This window comes from Macrosteles quadrilineatus, unplaced genomic scaffold (assembly GCF_028750875.1).
Source record: "Macrosteles quadrilineatus isolate MER2022 unplaced genomic scaffold, UCM_ALF_1.0 Scaffold_2__2_contigs__length_208266976, whole genome shotgun sequence".
Classification (NCBI taxonomy): domain Eukaryota; kingdom Metazoa; phylum Arthropoda; class Insecta; order Hemiptera; family Cicadellidae; genus Macrosteles; species Macrosteles quadrilineatus.
Window position 1 is genome coordinate 76,290,194 of NW_026542595.1, and position 22,344 is coordinate 76,312,537.

At 35.6% G+C, this 22,344-nt stretch overlaps 1 protein-coding gene across 1 annotated transcript in view; it reads left to right on the forward strand.

The window, feature by feature from the left end:
* Positions 1-22,344, forward strand: part of LOC128985610 (head-specific guanylate cyclase) — a 100,584-nt gene that overhangs the window by 19,412 nt on the left and 58,828 nt on the right. The window contains exons 2-3 of the mRNA XM_054405251.1: positions 16,222-16,436; positions 20,070-20,140. Coding sequence (XP_054261226.1) covers positions 16,257-16,436; positions 20,070-20,140 — 251 coding nt within the window. The 5' untranslated portion in view covers positions 16,222-16,256. The remainder of the gene's footprint in view (positions 1-16,221; positions 16,437-20,069; positions 20,141-22,344) is intronic.

Sequence of the window (22,344 nt, forward strand, 5' to 3'; positions counted from 1 at the left end):
AAACCATACTGAACAGCATAGTATTCAGTTGACCTTATACCATAAAACCGATATTTACAAGCATTATGTAAGTAACACACAGTTCATAATTTTGCCCTGTAAGGCTACAGCCAACCGGGCGTTTTTTAACGCAAGAACGCAGCGTGAAAAAACGCGAGAAATATGGGCAGCATTAAATTGCCACACGGAGTGTGTTTTCACGCAGATTCGGCGCGTCTTCAAAATCGACCGCCAGAGCCGTCGACCGTCTTTCTCAATGGCAAAGAGGCCTTTACTTTCTATTTGAAGCCTTGACAGAAGCCGCAGCTCTACTAGGCAATCACTGTGCGAGCAACTAATGAGTACATTCGCCTCAAACCTTCTTTTATGTCATTGCACAAGAAATCCTGGAAATTTAAGAGGAACACCTCCAAGTTTTTCTCAATCAGAACTTGCTCATAATATGTTGTAGTAATCTTTTTGGTAGTTGTCTGGTTTAGATAAACCTGAACACGCTTTTCTTCCTCTACAAGCCTTTGCTCAGCCTAGATTGTAACAATAATCTTTACTCATAGTACCAGCTAATTCTCCACAATTCTCAATGGCAAAGAGGCCTTCACTTTCTATTTGAAGCCCTAATAGAATCAACAGCTCCCCTAGCCATCAGTGTGCGAGCAACTAACGAGAACATTTCCCTCAAATCTTCTTTTTTGTCGTTGCACAACTAATCCTGGAAATTGAAGAGGAACAGCTCCAAGTGTTACTCAATCAGAACTTGCTTTTGTCGTTGCACAACTAATCCTGGAAATTGAAGAGGAACACCTCCAAGTGTTACTCAATCAGAACTTGCTCATATGTTGTAGTAAGCTTTTTGGTAGTTGTCTGGTTTAGATAAACCTGAACACGCTTTTCTTCCTCTATAAGCCTTTGATCTGCCTAGATTGTAACAATAATCTTTACTCATATTACCAGCTAATTCTCTACGATTCTCAATGGCAAAGAGGCCTTCACTTTCTATTTGAAGCCCCAATAGAATCCACAGCTCCCCTAGGCCATCAGTGTGCGAGCAACTAACGAGTACATTTCCCTCAAATCTTTTTTGTCGTTGCACAACTAATCCTGGAAATTGAAGAGGAACACCTCCAAGTATTACTCAACCAGAACTTGCTCATATGTTGTAGTAAGCTTTTTGGCAGTTGTCTGGTTTAGATAAACCTGAACACGCTTTTCTTACTCTATAAGCCTTTGATCTGCCTAGATTGTAACAATAATCTTTACTCATATTACCAGCTAATTCTCTACAATTCTCAATGGCAAAGAGGCCTTCACTTTCTATTTGAAGCCCTAATAGAATCCACAGCTCCCCTAGGCCATCAGTGTGCGAGCAACTAACGAGTACATTTCCCTCAAATCTTCTTTTTTGTCGTTGCACAACTAATCCTGGAAATTGAAGAGGAACACCTCCAAGTGTTACTCAATCAGAACTTGCTCATATGTTGTAGTAAGCTTTTTGGTAGTTGTCTGGTTTAGATAAACCTGAACACGCTTTTCTTCCTCTATAAGCCTTTGACCTGCCTAGATTGTAACAATAATCTTTACTCATATTACCAGCTAATTTTCCACAATTCTCAATGGCAAAGAGGCCTTCACTTTCTATTTGAAGCCCTAATAGAATTCACAGCTCCCCTAGGCCATCAGTGTGCGAGCAACTAACGAGTACATTTCCCTCAAATCTTTTTTGTCGTTGCACAACTAATCCTGGAAATTGAAGAGGAACACCTCCAAGTGTTACTCAATCAGAACTTGCTCATATGTTGTAGTAAGCTTTTTGGTAGTTGTCTGGTTTAGATAAACCTGAACACGCTTTTTTTCCTCTGTAAGCCTTTAAATCTGCCTAAAATTGTAACAATAATATTTACTCATATTACCAGCTAATTCTCTACAATTCTCAATGGCAAAGAGGCCTTCACTTTCTATTTGAAGCCCTAATAGAATCCACAGCTCCCCTAGGCCATCAGTGTGCGAGCAACTAACGCGTACGTTTCCCTCAAATCTTCTTTTTTGTAGTTGCACAACTAATCCTGGAAATTGACGAGGAACACCTCCAAGTGTTACTCAATCAGAACTTGCTCATATGTCGTAGTAAGCTTTTTGGTAGTTGTCTGGTTTAGATAAACCTGAACACGCTTTTCTTCCTCTATAAGCCTTTGATCTGCCTACATTGTAACAATAATCTTTACTCATATTACCAGCTAATTCTCCACAATTCTCAATGGCAAAGAGGCCTTCACTTTCTATTTGGAGCCCTAATAGAATCCACAGCTCCCCTAGGCCATCAGTGTGCGAGCAACTAACGAGTACATTTCCCTCAAATCTTTTTTGTCGTTGCACAAGTAATCCTGGAAATTGAAGAGGAACACCTCCAAGTGTTACTCAATCAGAACTTGCTCATATGTTGTAGTAAGCTTTTTGGTAGTTGTCTGGTTTAGATAAACCTGAACACGCTTTTCTTCCTCTGTAAGCCTTTGATCTGCCTAGATTGTAACAATAATCTTTACTTATATTACCAGCTGATTCTCCACAATTCTCAATGGCAAAGAGGCCTTCACTTTCTATTTGAAGCCCTAATAGAATCCACAGCTCCTCTAGGCCATCAGTGTGCGAGCAACTAACGAGTACATTTCCCTCAAATCTTCTTTTTTGTAGTTGCACAACTAATCCTGGAAATTGAAGAGGAACACCTCCAAGTGTTACTCAATCAGAACTTGCTCATATGTTGTAGTAAGCTTTTTGGTAGTTGTCTGGTTTAGATAAACCTGAACACGCTTTTCTTCCTCTGTAAGCCTTTGATCTGCCTAGACTGTAACAATAATCTTTACTCATATTACCAGCTAATTCTCCACAATTCTCAATGGCAAAGAGGCCTTCACTTTCTATTTGGAGCCCTAATAGAATCCACAGCTCCCCTAGGCCATCAGTGTGCGAGCAACTAACGAGTACATTTCCCTCAAATCTTTTTTGTCGTTGCACAACTAATCCTGGAAATTGAAGAGGAACACCTCCAAGTGTTACTCAATCAGAACTTGCTCATATGTTGTAGTAAGCTTTTTGGTAGTTGTCTGGTTTAGATAAACCTGAACACGCTTTTCTTCCTCTGTAAGCCTTTGATCTGCCTAGATTGTAACAATAATCTTTACTTATATTACCAGCTGATTCTCCACAATTCTCAATGGCAAAGAGGCCTTCACTTTCTATTTGAAGCCCTAATAGAATCCACAGCTCCTCTAGGCCATCAGTGTGCGAGCAACTAACGAGTACATTTCCCTCAAATCTTCTTTTTTGTAGTTGCACAACTAATCCTGGAAATTGAAGAGGAACACCTCCAAGTGTTACTCAATCAGAACTTGCTCATATGTTGTAGTAAGCTTTTTGGTAGTTGTCTGGTTTAGATAAACCTGAACACGCTTTTCTTCCTCTGTAAGCCTTTGATCTGCCTAGAATTGTAACAATAATATTTACTCATATTACCAGCTAATTCTCTATAATTCTCAATGGCAAAGAGGCCTTCACTTTCTATTTGAAGCCCTAATAGAATCCACAGCTCCCCTAGGCCATCAGTGTGCGAGCAACTAACGAGTACATTTCCCTCAAATCTTTTTTGTCGTTGCACAAGTAATCCTGGAAATTGAAGAGGAACACCTCCAAGTGTTACTCAATCAGAACTTGCTCATATGTTGTAGTAAGCTTTTTGGTAGTTGTCTGGTTTAGATAAACCTGAACACGCTTTTCTTCCTCTGTAAGCCTTTGATCTGCCTAGATTGTAACAATAATCTTTACTTATATTACCAGCTGATTCTCCACAATTCTCAATGGCAAAGAGGCCTTCACTTTCTATTTGGAGCCCTAATAGAATCCACAGCTCCCCTAGGCCATCAGTGTGCGAGCAACTAACGAGTACATTTCCCTCAAATCTTTTTTGTCGTTGCACAACTAATCCTGGAAATTGAAGAGGAACACCTCCAAGTGTTACTCAATCAGAACTTGCTCATATGTTGTAGTAAGCTTTTTGGTAGTTGTCTGGTTTAGATAAACCTGAACACGCTTTTCTTCCTCTGTAAGCCTTTGATCTGCCTAGATTGTAACAATAATCTTTACTTATATTACCAGCTGATTCTCCACAATTCTCAATGGCAAAGAGGCCTTCACTTTCTATTTGAAGCCCTAATAGAATCCACAGCTCCTCTAGGCCATCAGTGTGCGAGCAACTAACGAGTACATTTCCCTCAAATCTTCTTTTTTGTAGTTGCACAACTAATCCTGGAAATTGAAGAGGAACACCTCCAAGTGTTACTCAATCAGAACTTGCTCATATGTTGTAGTAAGCTTTTTGGTAGTTGTCTGGTTTAGATAAACCTGAACACGCTTTTCTTCCTCTGTAAGCCTTTGATCTGCCTAGACTGTAACAATAATCTTTACTCATATTACCAGCTAATTCTCCACAATTTTCAATGGCAAAGAGGCCTTCACTTTCTATTTGAAGCCCTAATAGAATCCACAGCTCCCCTAGGCCATCAGTGTGCGAGCAACTAACGAGTACATTTCCCTCAAATCTTCTTTTTTGTCGTTGCACAACTAATACTGGAAATTGAAGAGGAACACCTCCAAGTGTTACGCAATCAGAACTTGCTCATATGTTGTAGTAAGCTTTTTGGTAGTTGTCTGGTTTAGATAAACCTGAACACGCTTTTCTTCCTCTGTAAGCCTTTGATCTGCCTAGATTGTAACAATAATCTTTACTCATATTACCAGCTGATTCTCCACAATTCTCAATGGCAAAGAGGCCTTCACTTTCTATATGAAGCCCCAATAGAATCCACAGCTCCCTTAGGCCATCAGTGTGCGAGCAACTAACGAGTACATTTCCCTCAAATCTTCTTTTTTTTCGTTGCACAACAAATCCTGGAAATTGAAGAGGAACACCTCCAAGTGTTTCTCAATCATAACTTGCTCATATGTTGTAGTAAGCTTTTTGGCAGTTATCTTGTGTAGATAAACCTGTACAGGCTTTTCTTCTTCTTTAAGCCTTTGCGCAGCCTAGATTGTAACGATAATCTTTACTCATATTACCAGCTGATTCTCCACATTTCTCAATGGCAAAGAGGCCTTCACTTTCTATTTGAAGCCCTAACAGAAGCCACAGCTCTTCTTGTCCATCAGTGTGCGAGCAACTAAAGAGTATATTCGCCTCAAATAATCTTTTTTGTCGTTGCACAACAAATCCTGGAAATTGAAGAGGAACACCTCCAAGTGTTTCTCAATCAGAACTTGCTCATATGTTGTAGTAAGCTTTTTGGCAGTTGTCTGGTGTAGATAAACGTGTACAGGCTTCTCTTCCTCTATAAGCCTTTGCTCAGCCTAGATTGTAACGATAATCTTTACTCATATTACAAGCTGATGCTCCACATTTCTCAATGGCAAAGAGGCCTTCACTTTCTATTTGAAGCCCTAAATTAAGCCACAGCTCCCCTAGGCCATCTGTGTGCGAGCAACTAACGAGTACATTCGCCTCAAATAATCTTTTTTGTCGTTGCACAACAAATCCTGGAAATTGAAGAGGAACACCTCCAAGTGTTTCTCAATCAGAACTTGCTCATATGTTGTAGTAAGCTTTTTGGCAGTTATCTTGTGTAGATAAACAAAAAGAAAAGCCTGTACAGGCTTTTCTTCCTCTATAAGCCTTTGCTCAGCCTAGATTGTAACGATAATCTTTACTCATATTACCAGCTGATTCTCCACATTTCTCAATGGCAAAGAGGCCTTCACTTTCTATTTGAAGCCCTAAATTAAGCCACAGCTCCCCTAGGCCATCAGTGTGCGAGCAACTAACGAGTACATTCGCCTCAAATCTTCTTTTTTGTCGTTGCACAACAAATCCTGGAAATTGAAGAGGAACACCTCCAAGTGTTTCTCAATCAGAACTTGCTCATATGTTGTAGTAAGCTTTTTGGCAGTTGTCTTGTTTAGATAAACCTGAACACGCTTTTCTTCCTCTATAAGCCTTTGCTCAGCCTAGATTGTAACAAATGAAATCCCGGAATATACAACTTTTGAACATACCTTATGAAACTGTCGGATATACAGTAAGTACCGTTATCGATCAATTAATAATTAATTAAAGGGCAAAATTATGAACTGTATGTTTCTTACATAATAATTGTAAATGTTGGTTTTATGGTATAATGTTTTGAAAAATTTCTCCAAACTATTGACTTGGTTGAGTAGAAATCATTACAAATTTTTAAAATATATTCAAACAAATAATTGGTTCCATAATTAGTCAATATGATATTTCAATCCAAGTTCTACCTTAATAAACTAGGACAAAAGCCAAAAAAGTATTTGATGAGTTGTTTAGCCTACCTTTTTCGTGTACTCAGTGTTTATTTTGGAAAAAGAACTCTGTGATTTCTCTGGTGTTAAATTGTTCTGTGTCCTTCAGGAACAGTCTTTCAAAGTAATTCTCATAAGCATAAAGGTTGGGACCTTTTGCATCGGGCCTATCTTCATTCAAACCTTAAAATATGGAATAGACTTGAGTTAATAAAGAATGGTTAAAGCATGTAAATACTGCCAAGCCAGGTGTATACAAAAATGCAGACACACTTAGAGTTTAATTCGATTTAATTTAATTGAACAGCAATGTCAGAATATTCATTCCATATCATTCAATCTCAATGAATTATAAAAACATACAATACTTAAGTTGAAGCTCTTGTTAATGAATTAAATGTTTTTAGAGTATTTTATAAACAAATGTACTGCCAGTATTCAATAAAAATATACACTTAACTTACATTACATATATTAATCCAAAAACTTTCTATTAAAGTTCTATTAAATTACCATACTATAAAATACTTGATATAACTGAGATGGGATTCACCCAAACAATAAAAGTTACAAAAGTTGTTGTTTTTAGCTTAATACAGCAAACTTAATTTCTTCTATTGAATACAATACAATTGATTCAAGACTCTTTGATATTTTTGCACTTATGCATCAACTTACTTGATCCTAGTTTAATGTAACAGTTGACTACTGCGGAGACCAGTCTTATTGATAGCTTCTCCATTGCGCTCACGCTCAACTAGTTTACGCCATGCATTGGTCACTTGTTGGTAGAGAGGTTCAGACAGTTTTTTTCCATATTACTTACGCCAGTCGTTCAACAACTCTTTTGCTTCCCTCTTCACACTTCATCCATTGCCTTTGGTCCGAAAGGTCCAAATAGAATTTAAAATATTGGTATGAAAGTTTGTGTCTAACATCAAAATATCTGGGGAAGGAAAAAAAGATAGAAAGTTCAAGATTTAGTGTAGATTGTTATTATTGTTGATAGAAGTTGGCTGTTCTAACTTATCTCAAGAGATACGGTAATTAGCAAGATTATTCACAATGCTGAATAATCGTATTGTGGTGAATAATCGCACTAATGATCTGTTGAGATCAAGTAAACAAACTACATTAGTCAAATATAATACAGTCCAGGGGCTATAGTAGATTTTATTTTCTTCCTCTACAATACATTTGATTTACACACATAAAGTTAATAAATCGTTAGTCGAATTAATGAAAGTATGTCTTAGAATTCATTTCCTACTACTGGAACATTAGTTATTAATAAATAATAATAATATTACCTTCTTCCGTTCCAAATGATTGTAGTTATTTACGACGCGTTTCGTCAGCACAGTGACATCATCAGGTATCCGCTATCGCTTCGTCTTGAATATATTAACATAAAACAGTCATTGAACAATACACAAACACACATTTAATACATTTAAAGACCGGTAGTTGTTGTCGTCACGGTGGCCACAACTCACGTACGCACATGACTAATTCTGGGCGACGACTGCAGGATGGATCGTTGTCTATGGTGTACTTTGCACCATGACGTCATTTCTCTTCTCCAGGTGTATCACGGTGTCAAACAATGCATTTCCTTGAGTATTAATTTTGTCATTCAGTACGTTGTTTGGTTCATACTGTACTGATTTGTAAATTTCGTAATACTCAAAGCGGTCTGTACGGTCTGTTTTCCTCCTCACAGTTTGGTTTCAGGAGTGGCCTTGGCACCATAGATGCAGTCGATAGCGTGGTAAGTGAGGTTCTGGGTGGTTTTGAGTCTGGGGGCCTTGTTGGGGCCACCTTATGTGACCTCAGCAAGGCCCCCCAGGACTGGGTGGTGACCCAGTCGACCACTCGGTCCTTCTGTCTAAACTTGAACACTATGGTGTTGTGGGTGGCTCCTTGGAGTTTTTGCGGTCTTATCTGTGGGAGAGGAGGCAGTCTGTGGTTGTGAATGGACTGAGTTCGCAGGAGAGAGTCATCTCCCATGGCGTTCCGCAGGGCTCGGTCCTTGGGCCCCTGCTTTTCCTGGTCATGAAAAATGATGTCAGTTACAATATCGATGGTGGTGTTGTGTGCTATGCAGATGACACCACCCTAATATGCAAGAGTCAAAATTTTGAGAATCTCAATGACGCCATGAAGCGGTCCCTAGATTCGGCCGAAGACTGGTTCCGGGCCAACTACTTTTTATTAAACCGAGATAAAACACAAACCATAGTTTTTACACTGAAGCATGTTGCTACATACAGTGAACCTGTGAAACTATTAGGAATAACACTTGATAGTAAACTCACTTGGAGTTCTCATATTTCTGGTGTGTGTAGTAAATTATCTAGAATCATGTGTATGCTTAGGAATTTAAGCTATTTAGTTACAAAGCCATACCTTAAGCAGGCTTACAGTGGTTTTTTTTAAAGGAATCATACTGTATGGACTGCGATTGTGGGGTGGAGCTGCTGATGTTAGTAGGGTTCTCTTGTGGCAGAAGAAGGCTATCCGCCTACTGGCTGGTGCTGACTACCTTGCACACAGTAAACCACTGTTTATTAATGAAGCCATCATTACTGTCTATAGCTTATATGTATTTCTGCTTTTGCTTTCAGCTAAAAAATGCCAAGGTACTTTAGTCAGTAGAAAAGATGTACACTGCCATAACACTAGAAATAAGAACAAATTTGATGTCCCATATGTAAGATTAAAAGTAGTTCAGTCAAATCAGGAGGTCACTAGATTAAAGTTGTTCAATCACCTGCCAACAGAGGCACGGAACCAGTCTCAAAAAACCTTCCAAACAATTGTGAGAAACCTGTTGCTGGCACACCCATTGTTCTCAGTCCAGGAGTTTTATAAAATCCCAAGTAATATTGTAAGTAGCTTTTTTAAGACTTGAGTGATGTTTGCAGTTTGCTTTTTATTTATTTGGGTTTGTAGTTAGCTGCATGGTGTGCTTTGTTAAGATGCAAACTGTATTTTTTCTGTACTTTTTCTGTTCAAAGAGTCAGATTCTTGAGCTACCTGACATTCGAGCAAATGTGAGTATATAAGCCTTTTTTGCGTGCTGTGTTTGCTTGGTTTTTCTTAGGTTAAGTTTTGCATAATGATTGTATATATTGACAATTGTATTTTTTTTGACGATGCCCATTGCATTTTGTACAATGCTTAAAGGAAAATAAATTTAATTTCATTTCATTTCAAGTGTGGACATCAAATGTTTTTTCTTGCACTTGTGTAGTATTTGCAAGTTGTCTGAGATGGAACTGTAGTTATGTCCACATTGTATGAGATGTTCAGCATAATTAGATTTTTGGGTGATTGTTTTCTTTGGGAGATGTTCTTTAAACCGAGTTTTGAATGATCATCCTGTTTGTCCTATATAGTATTTTGTACATTCGTTGCAATTTAATTTGTAAATCCCACTGCTGTCGAATTTGTCACCAATGCTTTCCTTCCTGGGGTTAATGAGATTTTCTAGTTTGTTGGAATTTCTGTAAGTAACTGTGTAACCATGGTCTTTGAATATATTGTTGATTTTGTAGTTCAGCCAATTATTGTACGTTAGTGTGACAAATTTCTTCTTCTCTTTGGGATTGTTTGGGACATGGGATTTTTTCTTTATTATCCTGTCTATGGTGTTACTGTCATATCCATTATCTTGTGCGATATATTTTATTAAATTTAGTTCCTTGTTGTAGTTGGTTTTGTTCATAGGTATTCGGTTTAATCTGTATATAAATGAATTAAAAGCTGCCATTTTATGGGAAACGGGATGGTTGGAAGTGGCGTGTATTGTTTGGCTAGACTGGGTTGGCTTGTGAAAAATGCTGAACTGATGCTTGTTTTCGTTTGTATGTATTGTTAAGTCCAAATAATTTATTTTGTTATCACGTTCAATTTCATTTTTGAATTTTATTTTTGGGTGAGCGGCGTTGAGATGTTTGGTGAAAAGGTCAATTTGTCTCTGATTTCCTTTAAACAAACATATGGCATCGTCAACGTACCTATGATAGTATACTATACATTTCCTGTATTTGTTATTTTGACTCATAATGTGTTTGTTCTCATAGTCGTTTAAGTATATTTCGGCTAGTATACTTGACAATGGTGACCCCATCGCTAGTCCATCTTGCTGGATGTAGTATTTGTCATTGAATTTGAAGTAGTTTTGTTTGGTTACTATTTTTGCTAGGTTGCACAACTCATTAATTTTGGTTACATTTAGGCTGTTGTTTTCTGTTAGTCTAACTCTTAAAATGTCTATGGATTCGTCTACAGGGATGTTTGTGTACATATTGTCTACATCTAAGGATAAGACAGTTCTAGCCAAACAATACACGCCACTTCCAACCATCCCGTTTCCCATAAAATGGCAGCTTTTAATTAATTTATACACAGATTAAACCAAATACATATGAACAAAACCAACTACAACAAGAAACTAAATTTAATAAAATACATCGCACAAAATAATGGATATGACAGTAACACAATAGACAGGATAATAAAGAAAAAATCCCATGTCCCAAACAATCCCAAAGAGAAGAAGAAATTTGTCACACTAACGTACAATAATTGGCTGAAGTACAAAATCAACAGTATATTCAAAAACCATGGTTACACAGTTACTTACAGAAATTCCAACAAACTAGAAAATCTTATTAACCGCAGGAAGGAAAGCATTGGTGACAAATTCGACAGCAGTGGGATTTACAAATTAAATTGCAACGAATGTACAAAATACTATATAGGACAAACAGGAAGATCATTCAAAACCCGGTTTAAAGAACATCTCCCAAAGAAAACAATCACCCAAAAATCGAATTATGCTGAACATCTCATACAATGTGGACATAACTACAGTTCCATCTCAGACAACTTGCAAATACTACACAAGTGCAAGAAAAGTAATTTGATGTCCACACTTGAGTATTACGAAATTTACAAAGCAGTACAGTATGAACCAAACAACGTACTGAATGACAAAATTAATACTCAAGGAAATGCATTGTTTGACACCGTGATACACCTGGAGAAGAGAAATGACGTCATGGTGCAAAGTACACCATAGACAACGATCCATCCTGCAGTCGTCGCCCAGAATTAGTCATGTGCGTACGTGAGTTGTGGCCACCGCGACGACAACAACGACCGGTCTTTAAATGTATTAAATGTGTGTTTGTGTATTGTTCAATGACTGTTTTATGTTAATATATTCAAGACGAAGCGATAGCGGATACCTGATGATGTCACTGTGCTGACGAAACGCGTCGTAAATAACTACAATCATTTGGAACGGAAGAAGGTAATATTATTATTATTTATTAATAACTAACGTTCCAGTAGTAGGAAATGAATTCTAAAACATACTTTCATTAATTCGACTAACGATTTATTAACTTTATGTGTGTAAATCAAATGTATTGTAGAGGAAGAAAATAGAATCTACTATAGCCCCTGGTCTGTATTATATTTGACTAATGTAGTTTGTTTACTTGATCTCAACAGATCCTTAGTGCGATTATTCACCACAATACGATTATTCAGCATTGTGAATAATCTTGCTAATTACCGTATCTCTTGAGATAAGTTAGAACAGCCAACATCTATCAACAATAATAACAATCTACACTAAATCTTGAACTTTCTATCTTTTTTTCCTTCCCCAGATATTTTGATGTTAGACACAAACTTTCATACCAATATTTTAAATTCTATTTGGACCTTTTGGACCAAAGGCAATGGATGAAGTGTGAAGAGGGGAGCAAAAGAGTTGTTGAACGACTGGCGTAAGTAATATGGAAAAAAACTGTCTGAACCTCTCTACCAACAAGTGACCAATGCATGGCGTAAACTAGTTGAGCGTGAGCGCAATGGAGAAGGTATCAATACTAGACTGGTCTCTGGAGTAGTCAACTGTTACATTAAACTAGGATCAAGTAAGTTAATGTATAAGTGCAAATATGCCATGCATATCAACGCTTACTAATAATGTAATAGTTTTTAAAATCATATGCTTTTACTGTTGGTTTAGACCAACAGCAATGTCCAAAAAAGAATCGACCATATCTACATCTTAATATGCGTGTTACCAAAGGTCCTAGAAAAGTCAACTATGGCTAATTTTGAAGCTAATATCTTAGAGTTTCTTTCGGTACCCTTCAACAGAAATCAGCTGTTTCATTTTTGTAGCCTGTTTGATTTTTTTTTAATTAAGCTGCAATATAGTAAATGGAGTTGCAGTTGAAAGCACAGTATATCGAATGGTTCATAATTTATTTTTGTAAAAAAATACAACCGACTTCAAACGCTCTAAAAAGAATGAAATAATTTAAATAAAGTTAACTTTTGTATTAGGCAAGCTCACGTATTTCAATTCGGCGCGGCTCTATGATGATTTTTGATACAAAATTGAAAGAGGGTGTCCATATTGCAGGTGACTATCTATAACTAAAGGTGTTAATCTGCATGTCTTTTTCATAGTTATGCGTTAAGTGTTATTTTATTACCGTAATCAGAGATCGGCATTATAGTGGTATTAACGAGTATCTTTAAAAAGATTATAACGCATTTAAATGTTTCTAACTTGGAAATGTAACGTTTTAATACTAAACTAGCTTCTTTTCCCTATCATAATTTCAAACTAAATTATTTTCCTATTCATATAGAACATTTGTGTGTGTTATTTTCATAATGCATTTATTCTGAAGTAAACATAAAATACAAGAAAATATTTCCTTTAATATATAAACAAAACAGTTCAGTATGTTTTTTATATATTTATGTTATCCAGCTACAATTTATTGATTTTCAAAATACACACACAATATTTAATTTCAATCATATTTGCAGTTTGAACCGCGCCGACTTGAAATACGTGAGCTTGCCTAATACAAAAGTTAACTTTATTTAAATTATTTCATTCTTTTTAGAGCGTTTGAAGTCGGTTGTATTTTTTTACAAAAATAAATTATTTCATGATTTTTAGTGACCGTATAGTTTTTATGTACCGGTATTAATTACTTGGGGTTTTTTGATAAGCAAAACTGTTTGAAACAATCAAACGTTCCACAGAACAATCATTATTTTAAAACTGCTTGAGTCACCTGTTCAGGTTACATAATCAATGGGTATGAAAATAAACATATTTAGATATTAAGAAAGAAAGAGTTGTCCATTACATTAGGCCTAATGAAAAACTAATTGTCTTTTCTAGATACATTGAAATGTCAGACATCATCGTTTCTTTGCAATCGGTGTACTTCTACATTATAAAAAGAAATACAGTAACGTCTCAAGCCTTTTGGAACAAAATAAAGTTATTCCTCAGCTACCAGCACTAAAAAATCTCTCAAAAGTGGAAAATTGGTCGTTAACACCATAGAACCTTTCGTATAGTACCTTTGGAAAATATTATATGAAAGATTGGTTCAGCTAAAAGTGGTGTAAGTCATGTAGGGGGTTTTGTTTGCTCAAGATATAGCCTAGTTGAAATTGCAAATCATCTTCCTCTAGGACTTTCCGAAGCAGGCATAAAATAGTATTGATATGTTATAGTAACTGGGTAGAGAATATCAATAAACATTCCACATCTGCAAATGCATGTTTAGTAATTAAAATATTCAACACTTTTAAGACAATTGACGATTATGCACTGTCACACTTCTTAGGTCGTGTAAGGAATAATTGCATTTGATTTATATTTATACCTGTTTTACGAATGCTGTGGTTTTCACAATACACCTTTATTTGTCATTATCATACAGCTATTCACTGAAAAATGTATGTTTTTGTAAGTCAGAATATTCAATACTAAAAACATAATTACTGTATACACAAATCAGGTCAAACGTTAAAATACATTTTTTATAGTAACCAAAACAAAATGCATTTTTCTCAATGTAATTAATTTAGGCTTCATGGCAAGAAATAGTTTATTGATCAATATGAAGCAACTGTTTCATGAAGAAATTGTCTGTGTCTTTTAAATGGTTTCAACTAACAGCTGTAGGAATGTTATTATTATTTATTGCCTTCTCTGCACAAATGTAAACAATGTGCACAAATGTAAACAAAATGAATGTTGAATATTTAAGGTTTTCAGAATTTTTCACCGAAACAAATATTATACTTAAACATAATATATAAGGTACCAAATAGAAACTCTCCTGGTTATTTTGGTGGTGGAACCACACTGATCGGTAAGAGAATCACAGAGAAATTGGTGAACATACATAGAAAAAAAAAACATCGCCACAGACAAATTGAGAACCTCCTCCTTTTGTTGGTAGTGGGGAAGTCGGTTAATAAAGATAAAATCTTTGGTGTGATTTCTTTAGGTCTTGGGGTTTGTGAAAGATCAAGTGTGTGTATCGCTAATTCATCTTAATTATAGACCAATTTAAAGCAAAGACAAGGGAAGCCTTTGGAAAAAATACACCACAATGTGCAGTCAGAGCTGGAACATTGACTTGACTTTCTTTGACTATATAGCGGAGAACATGTAGAGATAAGTATTTATGCAAGTTTACTTTTAATCCATTCGTTTTGGGACACCCGGTATATTGCAATTCTTTTTTGGACCAAAGGCAATGGATGAAGTGTGAAGAGGGAAGCAAAAGAGTTGTTTGAACGACTGGCGTTAGTAACATGGAAAAAAACTGTCTGAACCTCTCTACCAACAAGTGACCAATGCATGGCGTAAACTAGTTTAGCGTGAGCGCAATGGAGAAGCTATCAATAAGACTGGTCTCCGCAGTAGTCAACTGTTACATTAAACTAGGATCAAGTAAGTTGATGCATAAGTGCAAAAATATCAAAGAGTCTTGAATCAATTGTATTGTATTCAATTGAAGAAATTAAGTTTGCTGTATTAAGCTAAAAACTACAACTTTTGTAACTTTTATTGTTTGGGCGAATCCCATCTCAGTTATATCAAGTATTTTATAGTATGGTAATTTAATAGAACTTTAATATAAAGTTTTTGGATTAATATATGTAATGTAAGTTAAGTGTATATTTTTATTGAATAGTGGTAGTACATTTGTTTATAAAATACTCTAAAAACATTTAATCAGAAATTTAATTTCAAAATTAGATCATTTTTGCACGAGTTATTATTCTAACGGACACATATATAAATATATATACGTGTGAATTTGAATGGATGGTGTTTTTGGCCACTAGGGACCTCGGTCCGGAGCCCAGGTTTTACCATGGGTACTACGGTAATAGCTTATTCCCTACATGGGAAATTCGCGAATAAAAGCGAAGTTTGTAGAATGAGCCACTCAAGAAGCGTACTGCTGTAGACACTTAACACAATCTCTTAGCTTGTCATATCATCGCTGCTTACGTGACACTTAGATAGTAATAAAATCAGGTCGCCAGTTCGTACAAAAAAATATATTAGATTTTGGATTATGCGAAATTGTATTCAGCTTGAATCTTTAGACTTTTAATAAATAATTCTGGCTAATAAATATCTGGGTTTAGTCAGTAACAAAGCTGTACAAGATATCTCACTTTATTCTACACTAAAGATTGTGTAGTGTATTAAATGACGACAAGTTTCGTAGGCCTATGCTTTTAACTGCTCATCACAACTACAGGTCAGTGCGAGGATGTAAAGGCGATGATGTACCAAATCTACCTTGACCTGACTGCAGTGATAGACGCTCAGTTTCTTAAATAACAATGTCTGATTTTTCAGTTCAAGACACTATCACTGAGCTAGCCATGTATGTTGATGTACCGTGTATTTTACGTGTTCGTGTGTAAGTTGGTAAAGACAGTGTACCTGCATCACATGTTGACCTCGTGCCATGTCTGCAGGTTGTCGATGACTCGTCGTCAGTGAGAGCCTCAACATGTCTGGCTGTCCCATGGCCGCCCTGGCCGCTCGGAAGGCGGCGCCCTCTAGTAACTCTGGCGCCCCCGTCCCGGCGCCACCCCGGCAGAACTCCTTCCAGCTAGCAGAGGACGAGGACACTTCTACCCTAAAGCTAAAACACCTCAGCGAGGCCATCGCCATGCTGACCAACCCCAGGGTGAGAAAACAACTGATTTACGTGTTATTTACACATACGTAGTAACCTTATTCTGCGTGTGTGAATAGAGTAGAGATTTGTTTGAATTTAAGTTTGATTTCACCTAGAGTATGTTGGTTCAAATCTACCCCAGTAGTCATAATATTAAAAATTATGAATAGCCTTCCTCCATAATTGCTAAATTAGTGTTATCATTGTTCATAACATTGAACACTCAAGCTGTTCCAACATGTTTGAAATTTTACTTTCTGTATGAAGAACTTTTTATTGTATACAATCAAAATCAAATACAATCAAAATCTATTTAATTTTAAAAGTAATTCTATCACCAAAAGAAGGGATCAAGGCTGACTCATTAACACTATTGTAACAAAATTAATCTGTTAATTCCCCCCCCTAAAGGCGGATTAAATTATTGTAAATCCAATCAAAGGCACAAAACAAAGCTCTGCCGCAAAATTGGTGATGGATTTGCGCTCGCATCGTGAATTAATTAATTTGGTTTCACGAATCGAATGAATGATGAAGATATATGTAATATGTGATCTATTTGTAACGCGGTAAAGCTAATTAAGTTTTACCGATATTCCCATAATATGACTTTGGTTAGTTTTAACGTCTGTAAAGTGTGTTGCAATTAATAACATAAACGTTTTTAAATGAAAGTTGTTCAAGCCCTTAAATACTTATAGATGTGCCAGGGTTAACCCGTTCGCAATCTAAAATATCTCTTTAATGTTCTAAGATAGTATTATTTTTGAATTACCTTGGTTCCCTTAGATTGCTACTCCAACGAGATTCGATACAACGGATTACGTATGACAATATCAATGTCTAATTTGGTAAAATATCATTGGCGTCACAACCCATTCATTTCCAATCAATAGACGCAGGCTCAGTTTTTGGCGTTTGATAGAAATGAGCGAGACAGAATGGGCATTTTTGACCAATAAAACTAATACAATAGGGCGAGAGTTCAATTTATGACAGAATGTTGTCAACTGATCAAACAAAATAAAAAAACCCGAATGAAAAAATCTCATAGATTCACTTCGTTTGATGAAAACGGTCTCACAAACAAACGTGTCTGTTGACTCAATAACTCGAAAACAATTCGTTTGATATATTTCGGACTTTTTATACGCTGAAACACTTTTTCTTTTGAAAGTAAAAATACGTTCTATATTATAACAGCTATGTAAGGCAAAATGTTCTATACAGTTTTTGCAAGTAATTTAAGTCTTGTCTACTGTTCAATAAGGAAGTTTGGTTACCTCAGTCACACCAACTTGAATAAAAATATCATACGTGCCTCTGTACTACAGGCAAAGAAAAATCTAATATGTACGCAGTAAGAGTTAAGAATTTGTGATAAATCCTTAAGTAAATATTTTGTTTGCTTATGATAAAAAATGTATGGTAAGATAAGAAAAACGAAAAAATCTTAATCCTAATATAATTATAACGGTCCACCATTTCTAAACAAATTCCATTTTAAGTTTATATGGACAGCAGTTAAATAAACACCTTGATGCTATACAAGGCCACGCCTGGGCTTCCCCCACCCCCTCCACATTTCTGCTCTGATTCCGTAAGCTGTACTTTTGTATACGGCTTCATCGTCTGCCACCTAGATGGTTTGATGAAACTTGTATTTATTGTTAATTTGTCTACAGTTTATTTTTGTTTTTGTTCTATTTAATCGTGTTAAGTATTTATTAGTTTTCATTATTTCATATTTAAATTATTCCAAATAACTCAATCAAAATTCATTAACCAATGTTTATGTTTACAATTTATTATTATTTAAGTTACAAATACAATTCATTTCAATATTTAATTTATCATATGTTATTACATCAAATTATATTCACATTGTATATAAAAATAATATTTCATTATTAAAATTGGCAACACTGTAAATGCATGCAGTTTAACTACTCAAAATTAAATGTACAACAATTAGATCTTTGAAAAACATGTGACTGTGATGATGATCAACAAATGAAGACAGAATTAACTGAGAAGATATGTATGAAGAAAGTGTAAATACAATTCAAGAAAATCGCTACAACATTATTGTATTTAACTTAACGAGGAATTGACAAAAACCAGTAAGTGATTCATAATGTAAATAAAACAAAATACAGTCCACTTGTTCAAAAACTATAACTATTTTTCTTATATCTATTTTAGTCACTAAATTAATTCATTTTTCAAACAACAAATTATCAAAATTTCATGACATTATAAAAGATTCTTTTATCTATAAAAAATGCCAAAACGAGACAGAGACAGCCGACGTGACAGCGAGTCATCGTCATCAAGTGACTCAAGAAATAGAAGGGCCGAAAGATCAAGAAGATCAAAGACATGTGACAAGACAACAAGCAAGGATAGCAAAGGACAGACAACAAAGGCTCCAGGTGAAACGAACCCCAGCCCAGGCACCAGTGCACCAGTACAGCCTGGACCTCTTGAACTAATGCAGCAGATGAGGAGGGCGCTCTATATGCAAATTTTGTGTGTCATTCTAACAGCCATCTATGATTTCGCAGCCCGTTGGCTTTAAGGTAAAAATTCAGGATCTTATCCATCGGGCAAAATATTGTTTTCAAAGCACAGGTAGTAGATTTCCAATATGTCTACAACAACGTGTCATGATTCTACATACTGTGCACGAGTTCAGGAATTTTGACTTATGTTTTTATTTTACCAACTAAACGAAATTTAATAAATATTTAATAAAAAAAAAGAAATCGTAACACACAAACTGTACTTGCGAACACTAACAATAAGTACACACGTTGCAAAAGTAACTCTGTTGATTTATAGTGGTTTGTAAATACATTAATACATCAAACGTACAAGGGAAAGTTCAAAGAAAAATACACAAATAGGCTAAACATGTTTTTATAAGGAATACACTTAAACTTTGGAGGCCTGTTATGTGGGATAGAGCCCGATGATTTTACATGAATTGGTTTAAGGGGGCGTCTACATGAAAGACACTTCATTTTGACACATCATTTGTTAACGCAGGAGTAGTGTTTCGCTGAAATTCCCTTCACGTATTGAACATACAGATTTGTAAACCAGCTGCATGTTGACTATTGGATACTGAAGTAGAAATCCCATCTATACGGACCAGTTGTCGCAAATGTTTATAAAAAACGAAGTAGTTATGAGAGCCAGTCACAGATTGTGCTAGAGTCCAAAATTATATTACTACCTTATTTTTTTCCTGTCATAGTTGATGGGTAATAACAGTAGTTGCAATAGCTTACATTAAGTAGTTTCTTCAAATTGATTTTGTAAAAAAGTCTGTGTATTTGACAGAAATTAATAATTTACATCAGCACAATCCGACGGTGGCTCACATCAACTACGACGATATTGATAAAAAATCTGGCTACAACTTAACTTGGGGATTGAATGTCTAGTTGTATATATAATCAAAGATTGTAGCATGATGAGTTTATCGTATAATGTTTACCTTGGAGAGGTTCAGAGAACCCATAGTTATAATAGGTATTGTACTAACATTAGCAAAATTATAGAAACTACCACTATGAAAGTGAAATTAGTATAAGGTGTTGTTAAAAAATTCAAATAGTATATTTCTTTTTTCAGAATTCTGTTCTGCAGAGGGCCGTACAATCCCTTCTATCAAAACCGAAACACAATCATTTTTCTCGATACTTGTAAGTATTTTACATTTAACATAACATACGTAATTACATAATTTAACTTAACATAATTTGCTTAAATCGATATATGCAAATGTTTATATTATAATCTGTAAATAGTGTTGTCAACCCTGTATAGAGCTACTTTGTGTAGTTGGCAGCTAGTGCCATTTACAAATCATTTTTAAACACGTTTTTAGAAAGACATATATGGGATTAGAATTCAAAGCTTTTTGTTTCAACAGAATGCAAAGCTGGCATAATGAGAGCTCGCTTAGCGCTATTCAGCACAGTGTACAATTCATTAGCTCTCACCCACGGCTCAAATTCATCCCCATTCAAGTGTTTGTTTCCATTTCCATTGCAACCAACTGAAATATATCCAAAGTCATTAACCGAATGGTTAACGGTTTAAAGCGTATAAAATATCGATTGAAATACAGTACTGTTTGTCCTTCCGAAGATATTTATTTGAATGGCAATACATCCGTTTTACTCAAAATTTATGGATTGCTATTTAACTAGTCTGCCGTAGTGTAATTTGGCCAGGTGTAGTTTTCATAAAGTGGGGTTTTTTTTTTTAATAAATTTATAAAATTAGCATAACTTGTTATTGTTAGCTCATTACGCTGAGTGGCGTAATATAATTTAGTAAAATACATAATGCTTATTGTTGTTTAGTAAAGTGGGAGTAATGTTGCCAATAATAGTTTAAATCGTGTACACTTTGGAGATGGAATAAAGTTATCAAGCTTTCACACACAGTCTAAAGCTGCTGTTTTCTGTTGTAGAACGAGTACATTGTGGCCAGGACAAGCATTTTAGCTTTAGCTGGTCTATATTATACTAATTCAAGCTGTTGTGTTCCTTTGTAGAACCAGTATTAAGCAGCCACATGTAGGTCAAAGCTGTTGTGAAAGGGGATCTCTTGTTGTGCTGTAGAAATTTAGCTACAGTTTTGTCTTGGACGAAGCTCATGCGTTGTAATTACATAGTTTTATACTGGAATGCGTATAATAATGCCATGTTTAATACATAGCTCCTGACATTTTTGTGTTTTAGAGTGGGAATAATTTAACCAAATGCATGCAAGAGTTTTTGTTTTGTGTTGAGAGCGGGTAGATGAGGCGGTTCACAATATTGATTACGTCATTTATTGTCCACTCGCCGTCCATCGCCGTGAATTACCGAATAAGAACGTAATTCCGTTACAACTGAATTTGTTAACTACCAACTAAGTTTACTGAATGTAGTAATTTATGAGTAATTTCCAGATTTGTTCAAATTAAAATTTCAAAGGCTCACGTGACATTCGTTTCCAATACACATTATGTATCATGTAAATTCTTTTCATATTCTAAATATTATTTCAAACAGTTAATATACACAGGGTGTCACAAAAAAGTGTGATGGGCTATACAGGACCTAATTCTACATGCAAAAATAAGTCAAAAATGAAGAATAAATCTTTTTGGATTTCGGCTTAGTTTAGCCGTATTTTCCCCAAAAAACAAAATGGCGGATTACGGCTAAACTAAGCCGAAATCAAAAAAAAAATTATTCTTCATTTTTGACTTATTTTTGCATGTAGAATTAGGTCCTGTATAGCCCATCACACTTTTTTGTGACACCCTATATAGGCTAGGCATATTAGGAATAAAAGTGGCAGTTAGCGGAAAGTTTAGGTACAGTCCTAATCATCACTTTTCTTTATGTTTTTTGGGTCGCTGAACACGAATATGAGGTTTGCTGACAGATATTTTGCCCGGAAAATTGGTTATTTTGAGAAAAACCTTAAAATTTTGGCACTTTTTCCGGTTTTTCGGGCAAATCTCGGTAAGTATGGGTTTTTGAGAAAATCCTGCTCTGTAAAATTAAAGATGACAAAATTTACTACAAGTGGCCTATATAATGTTTGTTTCTACGACGAACCGTTTCGCCACTAGAGCACACTAAAAAAGGCCAGAAGTACAAAAAATTAAAAACATTGCTAAATGCCGCCGTTTTACATTACGTTTTCATAGAAACAACCCATGTTACGATCATTTTAACTATTTATTCATGATAACAAACTGAAACACACTTAAAAATACCCCCACCGCAGCAAACCTGCAGACTAAGCGAATTTCCATTTCCCTGATTGGATTTACACTAAAATGTCTCCTTAGAAATATCACATTTATTAACTATTTAAATAAAAGTTTAACGAGTACTTAGGT